At 40.2% G+C, this 22,585-nt stretch overlaps 4 protein-coding genes, 2 long non-coding RNA genes and 2 other non-coding genes across 8 annotated transcripts; 5 read left to right on the top strand and 3 right to left on the bottom strand.

The window, feature by feature from the left end:
- The first annotated feature begins 1,250 nt into the window (after positions 1–1,250).
- Positions 1,251–4,773, top strand: LOC144201694 (transcriptional activator GLI3-like). Its single transcript, XM_077724445.1, has 6 exons — positions 1,251–1,862; positions 2,028–2,189; positions 2,918–3,025; positions 4,413–4,485; positions 4,566–4,650; positions 4,767–4,773. Exons 1-6 carry the CDS (start codon positions 1,293–1,295, stop codon positions 4,771–4,773), a joined length of 1,005 nt encoding a protein of 334 aa, XP_077580571.1. The 5' UTR covers positions 1,251–1,292.
- A 1,903-nt stretch (positions 4,774–6,676) lies between these two features.
- Positions 6,677–7,759, top strand: LOC144201983 (uncharacterized). The gene is made up of 3 exons (XR_013327435.1): positions 6,677–6,754; positions 6,824–6,919; positions 7,058–7,759. It is a non-coding gene; the product is annotated as an uncharacterized LOC144201983 (long non-coding RNA).
- Positions 7,760–7,906: 147 nt separating this feature from the next.
- On the top strand, positions 7,907–11,093 carry LOC144202021 (protein lifeguard 1). The gene is made up of 6 exons (XM_077724945.1): positions 7,907–7,945; positions 8,493–8,778; positions 8,961–9,161; positions 9,747–9,875; positions 9,953–10,096; positions 10,539–11,093. The coding sequence occupies exons 2-6, from the start codon at positions 8,494–8,496 to the stop codon at positions 10,671–10,673; spliced, it is 894 nt and encodes a 297-aa protein (XP_077581071.1). The 5' UTR covers positions 7,907–7,945; position 8,493; the 3' UTR covers positions 10,674–11,093.
- A 246-nt stretch (positions 11,094–11,339) lies between these two features.
- Positions 11,340–17,269, bottom strand: parp2 (poly (ADP-ribose) polymerase 2). The gene is made up of 17 exons (XM_077724944.1): positions 17,077–17,269; positions 16,666–16,881; positions 15,477–15,668; positions 15,138–15,208; positions 14,999–15,049; positions 14,814–14,910; positions 14,664–14,739; positions 14,494–14,596; positions 14,164–14,317; positions 13,887–14,025; positions 13,737–13,800; positions 13,261–13,398; positions 13,049–13,176; positions 12,874–12,973; positions 12,257–12,355; positions 12,062–12,186; positions 11,340–11,992 (listed from the first exon to the last, which is right to left on the bottom strand). The coding sequence occupies exons 1-17, from the start codon at positions 17,144–17,146 to the stop codon at positions 11,812–11,814; spliced, it is 2,004 nt and encodes a 667-aa protein (XP_077581070.1). The 5' UTR covers positions 17,147–17,269; the 3' UTR covers positions 11,340–11,811.
- Positions 16,680–18,374, top strand: LOC144202022 (uncharacterized). Its single transcript, XR_013327441.1, has 2 exons — positions 16,680–16,915; positions 17,823–18,374. It is a non-coding gene; the product is annotated as an uncharacterized LOC144202022 (long non-coding RNA).
- Positions 18,375–19,728: 1,354 nt separating this feature from the next.
- Positions 19,729–21,899, top strand: LOC144201853 (acyl-coenzyme A thioesterase 3-like). Its single transcript, XM_077724647.1, has 4 exons — positions 19,729–20,227; positions 20,309–20,496; positions 20,635–21,005; positions 21,549–21,899. Exons 1-4 carry the CDS (start codon positions 19,756–19,758, stop codon positions 21,784–21,786), a joined length of 1,269 nt encoding a protein of 422 aa, XP_077580773.1. The 5' UTR covers positions 19,729–19,755; the 3' UTR covers positions 21,787–21,899.
- Positions 21,900–22,116: 217 nt separating this feature from the next.
- On the bottom strand, positions 22,117–22,188 carry trnaw-cca (transfer RNA tryptophan (anticodon CCA)). Its single transcript has one exon. It is a non-coding gene; the product is annotated as a tRNA-Trp (tRNA).
- A 167-nt stretch (positions 22,189–22,355) lies between these two features.
- On the bottom strand, positions 22,356–22,427 carry trnaw-cca (transfer RNA tryptophan (anticodon CCA)). The gene has a single exon. It is a non-coding gene; the product is annotated as a tRNA-Trp (tRNA).
- Between the last annotated feature and the right edge of the window lie 158 nt (positions 22,428–22,585).

Below are 22,585 nucleotides of genomic sequence, written 5' to 3'. Positions count from 1 at the left end.
CCCATTGAAGTTTTTCACTGGCTGTCCAGACTGTGAGGTATGAGCATTTGTGAGTGAAGAGCACACATTTGCTGGTTTTGAAAGGCCACAGCTGTGTTTAGCTAAACTCAGTCAATGCTTTTTTAAAAGACACCACATGAGACCGATTTGCCATTTCGCCGTGCATCGTGCAGGCTTGTGGTGGGCTTTGTGGGAAAACTTTTCTTAGTTTTACCGTAACACTCATCTTAATGGATCACAGCCACAACTGTTTATTTTTTTATTTTTTGGGGGGTGGAATTCAATGTGGAACTTTAGATAATTCACAACTTCATTAGGCATCATTAATGTGAAAATTATCACTAACCTAAATCATTAGCTGGTTAAAATAGATTGGAGACTTATTGTTGACAATAGCAGAAAGTAGGAAAAAAATAATATTTCATCTTATTTGCTAATGCCCCTGATATCTGACCTTTAGGAAAACTGCAACCTTTGACAACAATTTGGCTACTCCTGCTCCAACCTATGAATCCTGAAGCTTATATTTGAAACGTCTCTAATTAGCATTGGCTCACAATTACCACGCCTCCATGTTACAGGAAGGACCATAAAACAGTAAACCAGATTGCACCAGTAAACCATGTGCTTAAAGTATACACTTAGGCATTGGCTAGTCTTTGAGAAGGCTACTTACTCATAGTCTTAGCCGCATCCGCATTAAATACTCTGGTCAGGTTGTGGCCATGATTCATCATCACCTGCTGGAAAACAAATCAACAACATGAGTGACGCCAATATAGATGGTTTCTGCTACACCCAAATCCTTGGTGTTATTGTGACATATTTGACACATTTTCAGCCATAAATTGATTGTAGGGTGGTCTGGTGACTGAGTGGTTAGCACGCCGGTCTTACAGTGGGAGGCCTGGGTTCAAATCCAAGTCACATCCACCTGTGTGGAGTTTGCATGTTCTCTCTGGTTCTGTGTGGGTTTTCTCCAGGTACTTTGGTTTCCTCTCACATTCCAAAGACCTCCATGGTAGGCTGATTGGACACTCTAAAGTGCCCCAATGTATTGAGTTTGAGTGTGAGTTATTGTCTGTCTCATTGTGTCCTGTGATTAGTTAGCCACCAATTCAACCTCTGGGGTGAAGTTACCAGGGATAGGCTCCAGCACCTCCCGTGGCCCTAGTAAGGCTAAAGTGGTTCAGAAAATGAGATGAGAAATTTATAATTTTTTAATTTTATTTTGTTTTGCTCACAGATCCCACATATTTGGAATACAGTATGTAACGGTTGAAAATTGAGAAATGTGGCCCCCCGACTTTGGACCCCCAGATACTCAAATGACTCTTTCCAGTTTCTTTGAAGATTCCGAAGACCACCAAGGACAGACATATTCTGCGGATCAGTCGCCCATTCCTTTGTTCAGCGCAGGGGCGTGTTGTTCACCCAAGAACTCCTCTGCCTTTCAGGACCCCTCTTACAACCCTGATACATGTGAGACAGGATTTCCCAATAGTTCTAAAATCATCCATGGATTCTATGGTAGTACCCAACCGAACCTTCCTGCATCCTACATTCTTCCCGGTTGGGCCACTTCTAAGAAACTCTGCGACGACTGTCTCTGCGTAAAACAAGAATCCAAAGGAGACATGTTTCGTGACCAGCTGTGTCTCTGGAATGACTGTTGCATCACCTTCAGGACCCAGGAAGAACTGGCAAGGCACATTGAGAAGGAGCACGTGGACCAGCGGAAGGGCGAGGACTTTGCCTGCTTCTGGGCAGACTGCGTCCGACGCCGGAAGCCCTTCAATGCACGCTATAAGCTGCTCATCCATATGAGGGTGCACTCTGGGGAAAAGCCCAACAAGTGTATGGTGAGTTGGAAAAGGAATGAAACCACAGCATATTTAGCAGCATATTTTCAACATTTTGGTTTTAGCCCATGTGCTGAAATATCCTGAAAGATTGAAGGTGTCACAAAGAATAAGAATTGCTTTTTAAAATAGAAATGAACTTAATTTTTTTCTTCTGTCCTACAGTTTGAAGGCTGCTCGAAAGCATTTTCCCGTCTGGAGAATCTAAAGATTCACTTGCGGAGCCACACAGGAGAGAAACCGTACATCTGCCAGCACCTCGGGTGCTTCAAGGCCTTCAGCAACTCTAGCGATCGGGCTAAGCACCAACGAACGCACCTCGACATGGTCAGTCTCCTGTTTAACCATGGAAATTTTGCTCAGATACCCAAATATTTTAGGACTATGAAAAATGTTTATAAATACAGTATTTATTTCGAGGGATGCAAATAGGTGGTCCTAACTATCATCCCATTAAAATACTTTTTGTTTGGGTTCTCTAGAGTTGTCAGCCTTGAGACCTTATTTTAATTTCAGCCACTTAAAATGGATATTTATTGTCTTTAATGGAAGAAAATGACTTAACATAACAATGATGAAATCTTTACATCTGCCGCAGACTGCCACTATTACCATTAAAACTGCTGACAATATAAATGCAGACCAAGCATTGATTCAGCTTGCTTTTTTCTTTTTCTTTTTCTTTTAAAATATATATACATCTCCTTGAGGCTTCACATAAACCAGGCTTGAAGCCAGGCGAATCAAGAAGTTGTAAAATGGAAGAGTGCAAAAACAAAACCCCAACTATTTTAGCAGTTTTCTGTTGTCGTACTTTTTCGGTCAAAAGTTAGTATGCTTAAAGGGAGACTTATTTTAGCGAGTCAGAAATGCCTGTTGCTTAATGTAATAAATGTGATGTGAGGGGACACGGTTGTTTTCTGCATAGCGTAAAAAAATAGATGAGAACATGTTACTTTTACAGCTTTGTTTTGACATTTAATGTCTTTTTTTCCCTCATTAAGTTGGTTTCTTTCCCACCCTTAAAATCAGTGCACTGTTGTTTTTTCTTTCAGAAACCATATGTCTGTCAGATCCCAGGTTGTACCAAGCGTTACACAGATCCTAGCTCACTACGGAAACATGTCAAGACTCATTCAGCCAAAGGTATCCAGGATGGCAAGGTAGAACATACAAATACTCATTGGCAGCTTATTGTTTCCGTGTAGATTCACATGGGACGTGGTTATAACTGAATCTAATGTGTGTCATCCTTTGCCACTCAATTATCAAGAACAAGTACTAATAGTATATATACTACAAGATGTAAGATGTATACTACAAGAAAAAGTACGTAGAGTAGGATTAAATAAAGCATTACGCACACAAACCCTAGAAGTCGGGGTGAGGGAGCCCATTGTTCTATGCTATGTTATCCTTGGTGAAAAGTGACATGCTGAGAAGCATACTGTTGTTTCTAAGCAAAACCACATGAGCTCGCGTGCCGCAATGTGCATCATGCAGGGAAACGGTCCTTTGAAGATTTGAATCTGAATGGGAATGAGGGTGTAGAACCACACAGGGTGTGACTCTGGAACACCAAAGAAATTGGACCAAAACCCCAAAATGTGGAATCGAATAGAATGTCCAGAGAACCAGACTTAGTTAGATATAGGGTTTGGACCAGACAACACTTAGGGTATGAAGATGAGACCACATATGGGCAGAAATCAAGATAGCACTAAGACTATAAACTGCATGAGATGTGGACTATAGATACTGCATAGAATTTGGGGATGGAATGCTCTTGGTTATGATGACAACATTTTCAAAATAGATCCCTGCAGAATTGACCCAATTCTAGACCTTACAAAAATCTGACAATCGGCAGGTTGTGGCAGGTATTCCTAAATACCAGATGCACCAAATTTGCTGGTGTGTTGATACCGAGGCCATGCCTCATTGGCTGAATCAGCTGCTGAAAACAAATTGTCAATGTAGGCAACATAACATCACAGAAGAAAACCAGTTAACCTGGAGAAAATTCACACAAGCCCCGGAAAGAACATGCAAACTCCACACAGTCAGGACCCATCTGGGACTGAACCCTCAATCTCAGAACTAAGCCACCTGTAAACTAAAATGATTTATTTTTAGTGAATTTGTTTGATTGACTGAAATGTGCCTTATTGTTCACACACAGTGAAAAAGTAAGTAGATAATGTATTTGTATATAATTGTGAAATAGCACAACTCAGGGTCGGTGAAGGACTGAAATTTTCATTTGATTCAATTATGAAGCTAGAAATGTTTTAGATCTGAAACAACACGTGAAATGGACTTGCAACCTAATTGTTCATGGTTCAGTCGTCTTGCAGGTTTAGAGGCCGGATTTATACATTGCAGGTTTAGAGAAGGAGTATCATTGATGTACCTGCATCTCTATAGGATCGTGGGAGCATGGGTATATGTTGTCAGATTCCGTCAAAGTCAAGCCACTTTATTTCGCCTGATGTTTAGCATTGTTTATTTATCCAAGTGTTAATTCATTGAATTTTCACATCCTCACAGATTCACGTTTACTCGTTACCAGAATCCGACCTGATGGACATTTCAGCCTTTTCAGGCTTAGAAAAATTCCCAGGTATTCCATCAATTATTAAAGTTTTTGTTGTTGTTTTTTGTTTTGTTTTTAAATCCCATTACACTCTTATCCTTCTTCAGGTTCATACACAAACGAACGGAACTCAGTCCCTGTTTACCCTCATGTGGACATTCACTATCTTGGAAACGAGGGAAGCTTTCATGGGTTGGTGAAATGTCCAACTCATTTCTTAGTTTGTTTTTTTGTTGTCATCCCCTGTGCTTTGGTTAGTTTACATCCTTGCAAAATTAATGTATGATCTTTATTTGCTTTGGACACAGGAGGTGAGTAAGAGTCAGACATTAGGGGAGCTGGCTCACAACCATCAGGCTGATTTATGAAGCCTCCAATAGAATGCAATACACCCTCCCCTTACCCCCAGGGGCCCACAAGAAGGAACGCTTCATCGTTCATCCAAACCCCCTTTAAAACCCCCTGCAAACTTCCATTGCATATCATCCCAGCAGTTTTTCTTATTTGGACTTGGCAATCGTCAATTTCCACGTTGAGTCAGTGTTTGTGCACAGTCAGCACATTCCTGGATATCTAACCCAATACCTCCCTTCAGCTAAGGACTAAACCGTGTTTGCAGTAATGAGATTTTCCCACTGTAAGATATCTTTTAACCCTCAAATAATTTGTTTAAAAAAACCCAGATGAAAGTGGTAGTTCAACATAGCACAATTCAGGCAGGCCCTTTCGAGACTATAAGTTGTAAATGGAAAAATCTGATTACCCACAGCACATTTGAGAGGGCTACTATTGGGTCTCTGGACCTATTGCCTAAACTTTGGGTCACTCATTTGTCTAGTGCAGGGTTCCCCAACCATCGGTTCGTGGGCCAGTACCGGTCCACAAGCCACATGGTGCAGGTCCGCTGGAGAAGTAAATAATATGAACGTTTTAAACGTCACGCACTGTCGACATATTAGTCGATGTAAAGTTATCATGACAGCACATTTGAGAGGGCTACTATTGGGTCTCTGGACCTATTGCCTAAACTTTGGGTCGCTCATTTGTCTAGTGCAGGGTTCCCCAACCATCGGTTCGTGGGCCAGTACCGGTCCACAAGCCACTTGGTGCAGGTCCGCTGGAGAAGTAAATAATATGAACGTTTTAAACGTCACGCACTGTCGACATATTAGTCGATGTAAAGTTATCATGAGCCACTGACAACCTTCGGGTTGCCAGACCACGAAGACCCCAAACCAATCACACATATGGTTCCCATGAAAATAGGAAGACTGTGGTGAAAATAAAGTTCAGGACCACTGGTCTATTGTAGGTACAGTATCTCAAATTTGGTAGTTATTAGTGGTCAACTGAAAGTGAGGTAGCTGCTTCAAACAAAAATGGCAGGCTATTTCCGCTTTTTTTCTTTGTGTACCAATGTAGTCATGACAGATATTACTATTAAAATTCATCTCGTGGTAGGGGGTTGGAACAAGTGAGAAAACGTGCGTCAGAGCGTCCAAAGTGTCGTTAACTTCACCGCAGGACTTTAAGGCCAACTGAGCAAGCGTCATCCAGGCTTTATAAATGATGTCAGAGTCTTCCCAGGGGATCCGTTTTCACAAGCATGCCTGGAAGTAGAAGAAATTGGAACAAAGATTTGGTCACTGTTAAGCTTATAGTTAAACATTTTTCATATAGATTGACAAACAAGTTAGTGCATTTAGGCCAAGGTTGGTGAACAAGTCAGACACAAAAAGCCAAAAAAAAGAGCCACATGCTTAAGTCAGAACCATCATTAAAAAAAATCAATCAGCCAAATAGTTTTTTAAATATATATTTTTTATTTGTTTTAATGGGCCCTGATGAATGAGTGTTTTAAGCAAGAATAAAATTAAGAAATACATGAAACAAGGCAAAAAGCCATAGTATATACAAAATATGATGACATTTATTTTACGTGTTTGCCACCCCTGATTTAGGCAGTGGTTAACATATTACATGGAAGAGGTAGGCATCAGATTTGTGAAATTCAGAATTAAGGAAAAAAGATTTCCAACCCACTTTACACACTGGCTGTCAATCATTTGCAAAGCTACTATGTGAAACTCTTCATTCCCGAAATGACCAAAAAATCATGTCTCTATTCGAATTTTGATGTGAAGCAGCCAGCATTCAGTCAAACCAGAGCAAAAGAATATCTAAATGGGGGGGGGGGGGGGGAGGGGGTTGTTTTTTATTTTAAATTGGAACCTTTTGATTGACAGGAAGAACATGCTGTTTATGAAAACAACTGATGCACGACTACAACAAGAAGGTAATCAACAAGCTACCACAACAACACCCGTAATCACTACTAATGTGCTGCCTTTCCATTTGACTGCAGGCGGACTCGTCGGGGATTGGACAATAACTCGTCCAATCACTAATGGAGATTTTGCCGAATTTCCTTTATCGCAAGTTTTGGCAGCGCCTACTGAAGGTAGGGTTTGTATTCTCAATGGTAACCAATGAGCAAGGCATTCTCAACCATCCCATACAAGTGTACTGGATACAACCCACTTGCTGATTCAACAAGTTGCCTAAACTACCAACACCCCCCTCCCACCCCAATCCTTAGCCTTTGACTTGAAGCACAACATGGATGATGAAGACGACTTCCTGTTCCAGGCAAGAAGTGTGGACCCCCACATCGGTCTTGTGGACAGCATCTACTATCTGGAGTCATGAGTGCTATGTCAGAAAACCAAGTTCAAGACAATGTCTTTGGGGTGATTTTTGTAATGATTATCTTTCCACATTTATTTCTCGGGAGCAAAAATGAATGGCAGTAATTTCAGACTCCAAAAATCCAAGATCTTTCTTTTTATAATTTTACTTTTAGAAGAACATTAATTATTATCATGTGTTAGTAGACTGACTGCATCGCACTAGGTTTAATGAGCAATATAATATTTCATACAATTTCCTATCAAACATTAAGACACAGTACCAATTAGTCCAAAATGTTTTCATGATATCTTTTAGCCATTTCTCTTAACTTTATGACACAAGGGCCTAATTTTCCGATTACGCAGCACTCGTAACACGTACACTCGGTTCTTTAAAACATCGGATTTCACATCAATCCGCAATTGTTTCATCAAGTCTTGATGAAAGTGAGCGACAAAACAGGATATGTCTCCATACTAGGTTACTTCCATACTGTCAGTAACATTTTTTCTTATAATCTGTAGTATGCTTTTTGGATAGATATGTTGACATCAACTTTACAGAACTGTTTTTTTTTATATCTCCATAAAAAGTTTGAATATCAATGTCATTGTCTGTGTCATTTTATTTTGCTTCAATTTATTGTACAAATAATTTGAGCATTAACTGTGCGAAATAGAAGCAGTGGAATTTCCAATTGCGTTTTTTGGGGGGGTTGGACTTCCCCTATAGAAGGGTCAAAAAGTGATATTGCACCTTTTGAGTTGTGCAGGTCGCAGACAAGCAGCAAAATTAGGTGAGAAATGCTTTTTAGTTAAATGAATAATTTAAGAAATGACAGAATTTGAACATTTTGTTTCTAGTTTGGGTTTGGTCTATGAATATATTTGAGTCTTTGTTTTTATTTACCGTTGCGGTCATTGAAAATGCAATAAAAAATTTAATTTTCGGAATTCAATTAAAACTGTGGCATTAGTCAGATGACTTAAACTCATAGGATACCACTCTTTGTTTGTTTCTTAAGAAACCTGGATGTGAACCCAGATCCTCAGAGTTGTGAGGCTGACGTGCTAACCATTGAATCTGCCGGCCACTTGAACTGAATTGAATGACTTTATTGTCATTATACAAGTAAAATGAGATCTAAAGCTTCATCATTAAAGTGCTCACATAAATAAATAGTCGTAAAAAATATACAAGAAAAATTAGGTAAGTTATAAAAAGTGACTAAAGTAAGACTGAAGTAAAAGTCAAATTATCTAGTGCAGTACTTAATTGCATCTGGATAAGATTGAGAGGAAACTTGAGTTTTTAGATGTTGTTTTTTGCTGTTTTTACTAAAGTATGTCAGAACAAGGAGAGACCACGTTTGAGCCCTCGCCGTCCGACATTTCCATCCAACAAGTGCCACCACCACCGTACGAAGAACCGGTGCAGCAAGATCCTCCGCCCTACTCTCAAGATTTGTTGGTGGATGGCGAACCTAAAGGTGAAATAACAGTAGGTAACATGGTGGAAGGAGAGCAGTCCTCTCCAGAAACCAAAGCAGAGGGTCAGTTGGAGGACGTCCCACTCGCTGAGACATCAGCGTTTGATGATAAGACGGTCAGGAGGGCTTTCGTACGCAAGGTTAGTAAAACAATAGTATATGTCTCTATAATTTGACAGCAGTGGCACTATGTATAATACAGACATCAGCTTTTTAAATGACATTTTGTAGCAATTTACAAAGTATTACATACGAATAATAACAGTATATGAACTATAACTATTTTGATTTTTTTCTATAATCCTATGATCCTCCTCTGCAGGTCTTTTGCATCCTGACCCTGCAGTTGGTGTTCACGTTCAGTGTGGTATCTGTCTTCACATTCTCTGCCGTTGTCAAAAGGGTGGTACAGAAAAACATTTGGATATATGTCAGCTCCTTCCTCATCTTCGCGGTTGTCAGCATAGCCCTCAACTGCGCAAAATCCCTTCGACGGAAACACCCCTGGAATATCATTGGACTGGTGGGTTCACCCACAAATGGAGATTAGATTTTATGTACATTTATCAGTGGCGAGCCGTGCATTTCACACATAGGCCTTCAGTAGTGCTACGTCTGAAATAATCCAGACCTGTGTGGAGTTTTCATGTTCACCCGGGCCTGCATGAGGTTCCTCCGAGTACTCTGGTTTCCTCCCACATTCCAAAAACATGCACGGCAGCCTGATTGGACACTCTAAATTGCCACTAGGTATGGGAGTGAATGTGCATGATTGTCCATCTGGTCAGACTGGTTGTCCGACCGTTCTTAATGATGTCCATCTTTTCTTGAAAAGTACATCTTGAAAATGGCTTTGATAGTAAATCTGTAACCAAATCAAATTCTTCTCCTTCAGCCATTGTGGGTTGACAAAACAACTATTAAATCAACACAACAGTATATTTGTTTGTGCAGCTCGCAACAGATACAGCTTGCTAGTGCTGGCTAGTACACTCTATCACTAGCCAATCATAGTTGGTGAAAGCGATGACGTATGAATGAGTGTGAATTCAGGTCGGAAAATAAGGTTCAAGTTTTCAAGACTGTTTCCTTTTTTGGGGGTCCTCAGGCCATTGTGACACTTAGTCTGTCATACGTGGTGGGCACCATGGCATCCTACCATGACACCCGTGCTGTCATCATCACTATGGCGACCACTTTGGCCATTTCCCTCACAATTATTGCTTTCTCAGCACAGGTAAGATTTTAAACCAATGCATAACGATGCTTTTTTTGAGGATAATTCTCTGCTAAACAAATTCATTACTCCCACAGTCGCGCTATGATTTCTCCTGCTGCTATGGTCTGTTGCTCATCATGGTGGTAGACTTGTTGATGTTCGGCATCTTCAGTGGCTTCTACTACTTGTACATCACTCAGGTCGTCTACGGCTGTTTGGGCGCCCTGTTGTACTCGATGGTAAGAAGCACAATTACTTTGTTTATCAAATAGGGGCACCAAACTTGTCCCTGGTGACGATAAAGAGGTTCAGAAAATGAATGCATGAACTTGGAAATGTGATTAAAAAAGGTTGACTGATTTTTTTTTAAGCGTAGGTTTAAAAGCAGTGTATTAATTTAATTCAAGTTTTAAATGAGGGTTTGGGCTGCAATTTAGATTTGCGACCTGGGTTACAATTTCTAACTAAGGTTAGTGTTTCATGAATAAGTTTTCAAGCCATTTTCGATTTTCAGTGTAGGGCTTTTATTTGAAGGTTTGAAGCTTAATGTCAAAGTTTCACTGTGTAGAGTTTCAGGTGAAGGCCGCAAATCTTGTTTAAAGTTTAAAAAATAGGTCTTACAATAGTTGGACTTGCCACATGAAAGCTTCAAAATACTTACATATTCTTTTGCTCCCTTAGTTCCTGATGGTGGATTGCCAGTTGATGATGGGAGCATTGAATTACCGCTTGGACCCAGAGGAGTATGTCAGTGCCGCTCTGATGATCTACTTGGATGTCATGCTCATCTTTATTTACCTGATGCGGAGACACTGAAACATAATCAGTCAGACATCTTTGCGTTCACTTGTTTTCCTTTCTTCCTCATTTTAATTCATATTTAGAGAAATTTGCAACCTGACGTATTTCGCCGCTTCACACGATGTTCTTTTTCCGGTTTTGTTCAATGTGTTTTTTCTGAAGATTATTCATGTTAGTTTTGATCTTACATTTTAAAACGAATCCTCCAGATTTACGTATGTATATTAATGTTAGGGTTTGTAGAGTAAGGTATAGAGCAGGGGTTGGCAACTTGACATTTTGAGACCAATATGTCTGGAGCAGCAAAAAACAAGAACCTTATTATGAAGGCAAGACATGCTGTATGTATAAATATATATTAGCTATATTAGCCTACTATCAAAATGACTACGTTTGCTACAAATACTTCTTGACTAAATGTTTATTTTTCCTGCAGTTACTCTCTTTGTTATTTGACAACTTCTCACAACAAAGCAAATATTTAGACAATCCTTCCGCATTGGCAATGAATCCAAATAATTCAGTCCGAGAAAGTTGAATGCTATGTTTTCCTCAGTTCCTTTTCTCTTTTACCTTTTGAGATCAATGACTCATCACATAGCCATTGGTTTGTTTACAACTCCCACCTGCCTGAGATCCCACCCTTCTGATTAAAAAGTGCTGCACAGGCTATGACGCAAATTTGATGCAGAAATGTTGAAATTTAATATATATTCCATACATTTTTACAGCATTGGAAACCATTTGGAATGTTTGCCCGCCTACAGAAACCATGCTAAAACAACAACAAAAAAACGTTTCCCCATTTTTTAAATAAAAAAAAGGTCCAGCTAGCCACTGGAGCAGTGCTAAAGAGCCACATGCGGCTCTAGAGCTGCGGGTTGCTGACTCCCGGTATTGAGTCTGTGGTTATAATTCTACAAACCCTGTTCAAGTGTTGTGATGGAAAAAAGTCAACCAAAATAAAATGTTGAAAAACATTTCCCAGCTTTAATGTCTATCCAAAGTATATCATATTTCATATGCAGATTTTCACCTTAGTTGTGGACACTAACAGTTATACAATTCACCAGAAAGTTCAGTTCTTGTGAGGCACATTAGCAGTAAAATGTTCCAGTAGAAGTAAAAAAAAACATTCATGTATGTTATGAGATCACCAAATACATTTATCAATGTAATTGAAGTGGACCCTAAGCAAATAGCGCATGCGTACTTGGGCTGGGTTGTACACGATGTACTCGTTGTAAAGGAGTGAGTAAACTGCACCCTTAGACGATGAAGCCACATTGTCCGTCGTTTTCACAGCTGGACCCATCGGGATCGTCATGTCGTTACTGGAAAAATATTAACCATTGAATGTTACATTCATTTCTCATAATTGCTGACCAAACTTTAGGACTTACAGAGTGACAAAATTTTCAGGGTTGGGTCCAGTCCGCCCGATGCCCTTGGTGCTGTGTTTGCCTTCCGGGAGGTTGTTGGCATGGTAGTCTGCGTTCAGCAGCTCGTTACTGTTTCCAAGAGCGACCTGTAAATACAGGCATCAACAACTGTTCATACAGAAGGGAGAACGTGTGTTGATCACTCTGGCCGGATACTTCGCAGAGCAGCAGCAGTCCCACTTCGTTGTGTTCATGGGGGAAACAGTACTGGGCGCTCTTGGACGACATGTCTGCAAAGTAGATGCCTTTTCCAAACTGCGACGATAACAACAACAACAACAACGCCTTCAATGTGTGGAGAACTCACAACAACGCTCAGTACTTGACCTCAGCAAAGGTAAGACAAATTGCACATCTTTATCATAAAAAAAAGCCTGAATAATTTCACAACAGCCAAAATATACTTAGTGTGTAAAAAAAAATAGGGATGCAAAATGAATGATCACCAATAATGTTCATTATCTTCAATGTTTTCCATTGACATTATTGTTAAATATTATTTTTGTTCTTGTTTTTTTTCTAGAATCTGATTCAGTGGTCAATTGAGTTGCAATGTCTCAAGTAGGGCAATCAATTTAAAAATGCATGAAAGATAAGCAAAAATAAAACAAAAAGCTCTGAGTCCGTGATAGCTGAAGCTCGAAGTAGCGAGGGAACACTGTAATGCATATGTGAAGTAGAACTATATATACACAAAAATATGTACACACACACACAATAGTCATTGACTTATTATTTTGTCTACATTACCAACAACAAATAATTTTTCCTACCATAGACCCTGTGCATGGAGCTTCGGGGGGCGCGATTCGGAGTCCTTGGCTTAGGATGCTCACCCAGTTCGAGAGACGAGACCCATGCCACAACAACATCCTACCACAAAAAAAATTGATTGGTTGGTTCCCACTGCCATCAGTTTTCCTAGATTTACTGCAATTGCATTCTGACCTATTGTGGATGTTGGACAGGAACTGGCTGCTTTCACCGTGCCTGTCTACTGCGAAGATGTCCAGCACGTTCATGGTGTAGGTGTTATGTGTGGAAGCGTGAGTTGAATTCATGTACTTTTCGATCACCTTCAGAGAAACACAAGCAACCAGAAATGTCAACTGCATTCATGACATTGATGGGAAAACTTATTATAATTAAAAAAAGCAGACATTGTATTCATGGCAGAGTGGGTCAAGAGGTTCCAGCTGGCATTTGAGGGAAGTGTAGTAATGGTTCAGAGGATGCTCGTCGTGGTTTTTGCTGCTGCTTTCCACCATTTTTACTGCTATCTGGATGTCACTCAAGGCCTGACCACAAACATTACAAGGGATTTTTATACATTTTAAGACACTGGCTCCACTCATTTTCATTAAATGTGACTTTGAGTCGTGCAAGGGTGAAAGGAAGCTAAATTTATGACATTTTGTTGTCAAATTTAAGACCATTTTCTTCATGTTACATCAATACAAGGGATGTGTGGCTTTAAGGGAAATAGAACCCATGTGCACAATAGCAGAAAAGATCTTGTATAATATTTTGAAAAAAAAAACCACAGGATTTACTTTTTAACATTGGAGTAAAACGTAAATAAAAGTTACATTGTACCATTTTATATAAGAGACCTCTACTTTACTTAATAGGTTACCTCTAACAACTCAATCTTTTTCTTCAGATCGTCTTCTGTCTGAATGAGAGGGGGCCTTTTTAGCCTAGGAAAAAGAAATATTTAAAAAATAAATAATTTAAAAAATGAATAAGCATGTCTTTTATGAAGATAAACTTCTATTCTAAGTACCCAAAGTCATGTGGAATCCGTGTGTAAAACTGGTTACAGGCATCCACCAGCTCATGGCCTCTATCTTTCCTTCTCAGACAGTCCTCAATCCTCTTGAGTGCAGTATAGCCAGCGCTTATCTGCTCGACAGTAAGCTTGCCTGAAGTACAAAACAATAGCAGAATAAGAATTGATTGCTTATAATGAAAGTCATCATTAAAAGGAGCAACAACATATGAGTAGAAATGACATGAAATATAATCTTTGATTCTAAGGCAAGTGACTTATTTAGACTGACCAAGGGGAGCTTTCCGAGTGTCAAACTTCATTTCTAGTACCACTTCTTCCATGGCTTTGATATCACAGATGAGTTCCAGTAGAGATTGGACTTTTGCATGAAGTGTGGACATCTTCTTTGGCTTTTCAACAGCGGTAGGAGTTTGCTTCTCCTCCTTTGCCGTAAAAAATAAACAAGAAAACTATGTCAACACTTGGCGTCTGAAAACTAAATTATCTTATCATCACAGCGTAACGTAAAAGACCTTATTTTTTGACGAGAAAGCACATAAGAAGCAAAAAAAATGGAAAAAAATGTTAATGGCTGAAAAGGGGTAAAAAGAAACTATACCTTAGAATTTGTGTTATAGTCCATGTAGACCATATCATACATTCCAGTGACCTTTTCAAAGGATGCCCTTTGGTCCCACACATTTTTGGTCTTATCAAAGAACCTAGAATAAACCAAAATTGAAAATAATCCATATAATTACAAGTCAAATAAGTAGGAAAAGATCTCACTTCTTCTTAAAGAAAGATTTGGATTTCTGCAGATCTCCCCCGCAGGAGGTCAAGTTGCATTGACCCACTTTGCCCACTGTGAGGGACACCAAAGAGACTGTTTTAAAATGCAAAACGATCCACTTGGCAAGTCCAACACTAATTTCTCACCTCTGCCCCATCTGGTCCACACACTGAACACCCTGGCTGCGTCATCTTTAAGCAGTTGTATCAGGTAAAATTTGTTTTGGTTAACCTCAAGGTTAGTCTATAGAGACAACAAAACAAAATGAAACATAAATCGGTTTGTTTACACATTTGTACACCTTCAAATGAAAGAGTAAAAAACGATTTACTTGGTTCAACATCACGTCGTAAACATCCACTCCTTCACTGTAAACATGCGCCTGTCCAGAAAACGCAAACACAGTGAAAAACTAACTCGGATACATCCATCCATCTCAGAATAAAGAATTAAATCTCAACGATTGCTACCTTTCCAAGCTTGGTTTTACATTCCAAGTCCACTGGAGCTTTTCCCTTCATGACCACCGTCTTCACAACTTCTGGAGTGAGAATGAAACCCACCTTTGGTTAGTATGATATGTACGAGCCACGTGTAAGAATCAAACGCATCTTTAATTGAAATGGTGCGTTGTAGAAATCAAACTCAAAATTATTATCAGTTGTCAGATGAGAAAATGAAAAGCACATTTGACAACGCATTGTTCAAATCAAATGTGTTTGCTATAGTTGGTTTACTAATACAATGAAAAGTGCACTAGTGGCTGTGTCTATCCTTGCAATCACGGGAGCTGCTCAAATCACACACACCTTCACTCTGCATCTCTTCTTTAAGTCGCTTGTCTGTAGTGCTGGACGGACTCTTGCTTCGTTTCCTCTTCCTTCCTGTGGGTGGCTTCTTCTTGTTTTCCTCCACATCTTCTTGATCCTCCTCTTCCCGTTTTACCTCCACTGCACCACCGTTGGAAGTACTGGCATCTGCTCCGGTATTATTGGAACTCCCTGGAAACACCGTATAAGAAACAAAGTGAATATATGTTCATTTTCAAAAGAGGAGCGCGCAATTACTCATTGCTTGCTTGCCGGGGTTGCTGGAGCCAACTAAGGGCAGTGGGCGGGGGTCACCTTGAATGGCAAGGCACACGGACACAGGTAATCCATTCACACAAACTTATATCTAGGGGCAGTTTTGAGGGTCGAACCAGTCTACCATGAATGTTTTTGGAAGTGGGAGGCAACCGGAGTACCCAGAGCAGTATAGATCTAGAATGGTGTGCACCACCAGTTTATTCATTCTGTACTACTTATCACCACTAAGTTCACAAGGGGTGCTGGAGCCCATCACAGCCAAATTTGGGCACCAAGAGACTGACATCCATTCACGCACACACTCATACCTGGGGCAATGCCAGCCTACCATTTTTTGGAATGTAGGGGGCAACTGGAGCACCCGGAGGAAAACCACACAGGGCCGGGAAGAACATACAAATTCCACACAGAAGATCATTCAAACTCCGCACAAGAAGGTCAAAACCGACCGAGGATTTAACCCTTGATATCACAACTCTCAAATCTTTTAAATGTAATTCTTAAACAGTCCTCCAGTAAAGAAGACTGATTTGTGTTTACACAACTGTTGAAAAGCTCAGGTTTTTCTTTGGAAAACAATTATCAGTTTGTTCGCCTATTTTAACACCAAAATAGTAACTGACACCTTATGGATTTGTGTTTGTGCATTATAAGCAATGTAGGAATCCAAATGTTAGTAGGTGTAAAAGTTGTATTTACATTTCTACCCTCTTTATGAAAATCTTTGTTTTTTTAATTAAACCATTTTTCACCTTAATTACACAATAGAGCCAATATTAATTTAATAATATTAAGTTTGTATTCTTGCTCCCAGCAGGAAGTCATAACATTTCAGGTCAGAAAATGATGTAGACATTTATCAAATGATTTTAATGGCATCATATGTGTAATGTATGGGCATCAAACATACCTTCATCCGCTTTTGGCAACTGGGAGCGGATCTTCCTCCTGTACTTGGTGACAGTGTTGACCTGCACCATTTTCTTCAGGTCCACCTGGTAGGCAGACCCTGAAGCCAGAGTCAGGGATACGCAGGTTTTCCCCGAGGCCACGGCCGAATTGAGCAGAACGCAGTCCAATGAAGAGTATGCCTCCCACTGGCCTTCATTGTCTTGCCACTGCCACACTACAGTTGTACACGTGAGAGCATAGTCAAGAAGGTAAGGAACCTTTTTTAACAAACTTTTAATGGTTTCAAAAAAAAATCAAGATCAAAGCCTAAACTTTTTGCTTAGTGAAACACAGCAGTCAAACGTGTAGTAAAGTAGTGATGTGCTATGAGCTTTAATGTGTCCCGGCAAACCAACAAGCGGATCATTACCCTTTTCAGACTGGCTTTCTTCCTTTAGTGGCAATGTTGCAGTTTTACAAAGTCTTGCTGACCGCCTCATGTTAGTTGTTTAAAATTAACCGTTCTAAAATCAATAATATCGAACTACGTACCATAAAGAATCAGTTAAACGAAAGTAAACAGTGGGCGGAAACCCATAGATCTCCTATATGAGGCTAGTTGTCTGATTTAGTAGTCACCTTAGTAATCACTTGTCGGCCATTTTGCGTCAGAGCACATCCATAAATATAACATTATCGTTGATGGTGCATGTACTGTGAAATTACAAAATGATTTCTCAAACGATTCCAAACGGCTAGTTTTGATAATATTTGTTGATTTATTAACTCTACTGCATACATCAAAATGGTTATAAAGCATTTTCCAACATCCAAAAGAAAATAGCTACTTTAATACGTTTTTTTTAAATAAAACCATTTGTCAGCATGCCAAGAATTAGCCAATTTAGAGTGTTTAACTAAATAATTACATTAATTTAGATGAATGTAAGCATTTTATCCACAATTAAAGTCATCCTGCAAGTTTTCCTATGCAAGGTGGTCACCATTTACTTACGTTATTGACTTGACGATGAGACATCTATAAATAAATCTGTATAGAAATTTGTCGTTTGGATTTTATTTAATACTTCTATTCCATACCAGTGGGTAGCGGTAATGCAGCACTAAATTGTATGCCAACCACCAGTAATGTAAAGTTCATTCTCTCCTGCCAAGTTGACAGCGCTCTCACATGGTGTGAGACCAGATGACTCCAATTCACCCTGACTGATGCAAGAAGGATGAGTTAGGTTGTGATGCTATGCAGCATCCATCAGAACATCTTACCCATGTTATCCTACCAGGACCGGGATTGCGGGAAATCACAGTGACTTCATGGCCTTTGGATCGGAGAAGGCGAGTTAACTCATGTCCCACAAATCCAGATCCCCCTCTTAAAAGATAAGAGAGAGATGGAGTGGGATGGGGGAACCTTTGAAATCAGACCCCTAGTGCAATACAAAGGTTATTCCACAATTGGAGGGCATTTGGGCTTAAAAAGTGTCATTTTAGAAGATAGTAATTGATACTCATTGATTAGCAACAGTGAAATAAAGTTCTTAAAATAATTCAGACCTTTTTTAAAACTTTCATAGTGGTGAAATGAATAATACATTTCACATCTTAGAAAAATAGTTAACCATATCTGTATTCTCTATTCTTTCTACCAAATGAAGCCCAATGTAACGAGTCATTCAAATGTTATTCATAAATGGAAGCAAGTTTGGATTTTTTCTCGATGTTTATTTTTTTGTGTTTGCATACGAATCCCAAAGTCACCACAAGATCATTGCATTGACAATTATGAAAAATATTGTATTTCATGAGAGTAATATGAATATTTCTGTAGACTCGTAAAATTTTGCTTGCACATGCGTGGCAGTGGTTATACATTCAGGTTTTGTAGGTATGGAAACCTGTCAACTCACAAATTGAACTTCCACGTCAAATCCTACACAACCTCGCCCATAGGTATGTTTTTCTTTAAAATGTGTCTTTTTGCAATACTTTTAAAGCGTCTTCTATAACTAGCTGGATCAAAACTTGTTATCTCAGTAAAATGTGTTGAAAATTGAGTTTTGCAGATTAATAACGACATATTTTGAGAGCTCTTGTCATTGAACACAGACTCGCTTCCTAGTACATAAACTCGATTTCATAGTGGGTGTGCACATTTTTCTCAGTTAAGTAGGAATTTTCAACAGGCAAAAGCAGAGCCGACTCATCCTAACAGCGGCGTTCCGTGCATTTTCTGGCGACGCCTTCAATCCAACCCCTCAAGCTATTTTATGGCTATAAAAACTCTACTGCATCTACAGCTGCGACACATAAAAAATAATCAATAATAACCTCATACAATTAAAATATTATTTAGGAATATAGCCATATTTTACTCACCAAAAATCTATGGCTGGCTCACTCTGGCTTTGGCCCGCCTACTCAATGACTAGCCAATCATAGTTGGTGAAAGCGAGGACGTATCCCTATGCGAATCTGCCTTGGTTTCACCAAATCGAATTCTTATTGGTTAAAAGCAACAGTCTTATCAACACTTGTTTAATGCAACAGAGCCCGCAGAACTGATTGTGAAGGCCTTGAGGCAAATTTCTGACCCTGGCAACAAATAAAGGCTGAAATGTGATTGGTTAAATGCTTTAATATGAAAACACACATCTGCAAGCAGTGCAACCAGGGGGAAAACAATGAAAGTACGCTAACAGAAAATTTGTAATTATTATATACGTTTTAATGGACAAAATATAATATATGATTCAGATATTTCTTAGGCCAGCAGAGAAGGCCTTGAAGGCCCGCCACTGCATCCTAAGCAATAAAAATGTTAATTTTTATATTCAGCACATACTTTTTCCTCTGGACAAAGTTTGTATCGTCAATGTGTGTATCCTGGCTTTTCGATAAAGCTACTGCAAAGGTTTGCAAATTGTGGCTCCAGAGCCTCCTCTTGCTTTTTGCCTTTCTTTTGTTTAGTTTCATTGGTACTGCTAAACGTCCAATCCAGTGGCGTCCAGCTATCAGTCTGCTGTGAATTTAAATCCCTCTTCCCTCTGTAGTGACTGACACATCCTCACTTAGGTTTCTTTTGTCCAGTATGTCGGCTCAAGTTCGCCTTCGTCTTCTCCCGAGTGTACGCTGCCTTTTCGACGAGCCTGTCCATGTGAAAGTGGCTGGTCTAAGGTCCAGGCAAGTGGTCACCCTGAGGGCCCAGGCCAATGACGAGCGAGGGATTGTCTTCCGTTCCATGGCCATCTACCGGGCAGATGGCGATGGGGAGGTGGACCTCCGCCGGGACGCCGCCCTGTGTGGTACATATGTAGGGGTGGAGCCCATGGGTCTCTTGTGGTCCATGCGGTCCGCCACACCCCACAAGTACTTCCATTGGAGTAAAGCAGTCAGGCCCCACATGGTCAGGTTTTCAGTGCATGACGGTGTGGACGTGGAGGAGGAAGAATGTGGGCGTTCTTTGGCGGAGGCTATCAATGAGAGGGTCCTAATGGGAGAGGGTGTCACTCGGGAGGTCGTCAATCTCGAAAAGTGCAGTGCGGTGTTGTTTACACCACCAGGTTTGAAAGCCTCATTTAAAGCCGCAATCCAAACAAAATTTTGAAAGCATGTCTTCATTTGGATGTGTATTCATACCTCAGGTGAAGGTCCGTTCCCGGGAGTGCTGGATTTGTGCACCTTCGCATCGGAGAAGCGAGCCAGCCTGTTGGCCAGCAAAGGTTTTGTCGTTCTAACTGTGGGTGTTTTTTACGACAAACCCTCTAATATGGAGCACACGGAGCCGGACTATTTAGAAGAAGCTTTACGTCTTTTACAAAAACACCCTAAGGTGATCATAAAAAGAATCTAGACACCGCACCATTAACTTGAAATTGTCATTTGCATCCCTAATGACAAACAATGACCCTGCTTGATTTTTTAATGTTGGCATATTCAGTATCTCATGCGTAGTTGTCTGCATTTCAAGGTGGGCAGCGATGGTTTAGGTGTCATTGGGCGGTCCAAAGCGGGTGACATCGCCCTGTCCCTGGCATCCTTCGTGCCGGGTGTGCGTGCAGTGGTGGGGATCAACGCCTGCAGTGCCAACATCGGAGCCCCTCTCCACTACCGCGGCCAAAGGGTCCTCTCCTCACTGAAGGAGGACTTAAACAAGATAATACCGACTGCAGATGGCGCCAACATCATCAAATTTGGCAGCAGTGACCCCAATAGTCAGGAGAACAGGAGCAGCCTCATCCCTGTGGAGAATTCCAATGCACATTTCCTCCTCCTGACTTCTGAGGATGATCTCAACTATGATACCCGGGGCTACATGGAGAGCCTGGCAGCCACATTGAGGCAATTGCCTACTTTTTTATAATTTTTTTACATATTCAATATTTCAGTTTATTAAGATTGTTTTATAAGAAATATCAATTTCGGAGAAGTTTTTAATAACCCTGGCAAGTGAATATTTTTTAGGGGGGTTTGCACCAATTGATATGGTATGAATAGGTTTGGGTACCTGACAAATTTGATTATTTTCATCTAAAATCTGTTGGGTTTTTGGATTAGCAACTTCATTTTAATATACCAATGGTATGTGGACAAAGAAATCATTCAGAAGTAAAATTACATTTAAATTACACTTTGCTCTTCAATTATTTGCTTTTCAAGGAAAGAATAATTCAATTTAACTCCAAACTCCACACTGGTTGGAAGACCTATCAGGGATTGAACCTTCAACCCCAAAATATTTAAGGCCGACGTGCTTATCCCTCGGTCACTGGGTAAAAAATGAATGCTTCATAGTTGTTGAGACTTGTTGTCTACAAACGATGCAACTTTTTTTAACATTGCGGCATTCTTTATTGATAACTTCAATTTTGGACTCTCTTTCAGGCGAGCTGGGAATAACAATGTGGAGAGTGTTTGCTACCCGCGGGCTGGACACCTTTTGCAGCCACCCTATGGTCCTTACTGCCATTCTTGTCTGCATGGCATCCTGCGCATCATTGTCAAGTGGGGTGGCGAGCCCCGGGACCACGCCTGCGCCGAGGTCCTCGCCTGGAAGAAAGTAGAGGAGTTCCTCAGAAGCCGACTAAACTGTCAAAATGCTGAAACAAAAGCAAATTTGTAAATTGAAAGGTGATAGGTGATCCAAAAATCACATGTCATCATTGAAATTGTCCATCTATTTATCAGGTACCACTTCAACTTGGGGGGTCTTCAAATGCTGATGTTGTCGGCCAATTATCCCATTTACTTTGAAAGCCTTTGTACTTTGTGCTTTTACTTTGTTGTTCTGTGGCCTTTGCGACTGTACTGTCTAACTTGGAACTTGAGGCAGTCTACCTACAACAATAAACATTTTGCATGAATTTTGGTAGCGCAGAATATTACAAAAGAGTGCTTAAGACATTAGAAAACCAAGATTAAGACAAGCGGGAAATGCAACCTCAGCCAGAGTTGACCCTGACGTGATTTGAACACGCAACCTTCTGATCTGGAGTCAGACATGCTACCATTGCACCACAAGGTCCTGATATCAATGAAACAGTCTACTTACAACAATACACATTCTGCATGAATTTTGGTAGCGCAGAAAAGTACAACAGAGTGCCTGACACATTAGAACATGTAGTTTCAGACAAGTTACACAGCTCCATGTCTCCAAATATGTACAAGAAATGCAACCTGAGTTACAGTTGACCCTGACGTGATTTGAACACGCAACCTTCTGATCTGGAGTCAGACACGCTACCATTGCGCCACAAGGTCCTGGTATCAATGAAGCATTCTACCTACAACCGTATACATTCTGTATGAATTTTGGTAGCGCAGAAAATTACAACAGAGTGCCTGAGACATTAGAAAATGTAGTTTCAGATAAGTTACACAGCTCCATGTCACCAAATATGTACAAGAAATGCAACCAT

This window comes from Stigmatopora nigra, chromosome 9 (genome assembly GCF_051989575.1).
Source record: "Stigmatopora nigra isolate UIUO_SnigA chromosome 9, RoL_Snig_1.1, whole genome shotgun sequence".
Lineage (NCBI taxonomy): Eukaryota > Metazoa > Chordata > Actinopteri > Syngnathiformes > Syngnathidae > Stigmatopora > Stigmatopora nigra.
The sequence above is the reverse complement of the archived record's forward strand: the minus strand, read 5'-3'. Positions and strand labels throughout refer to the sequence as shown.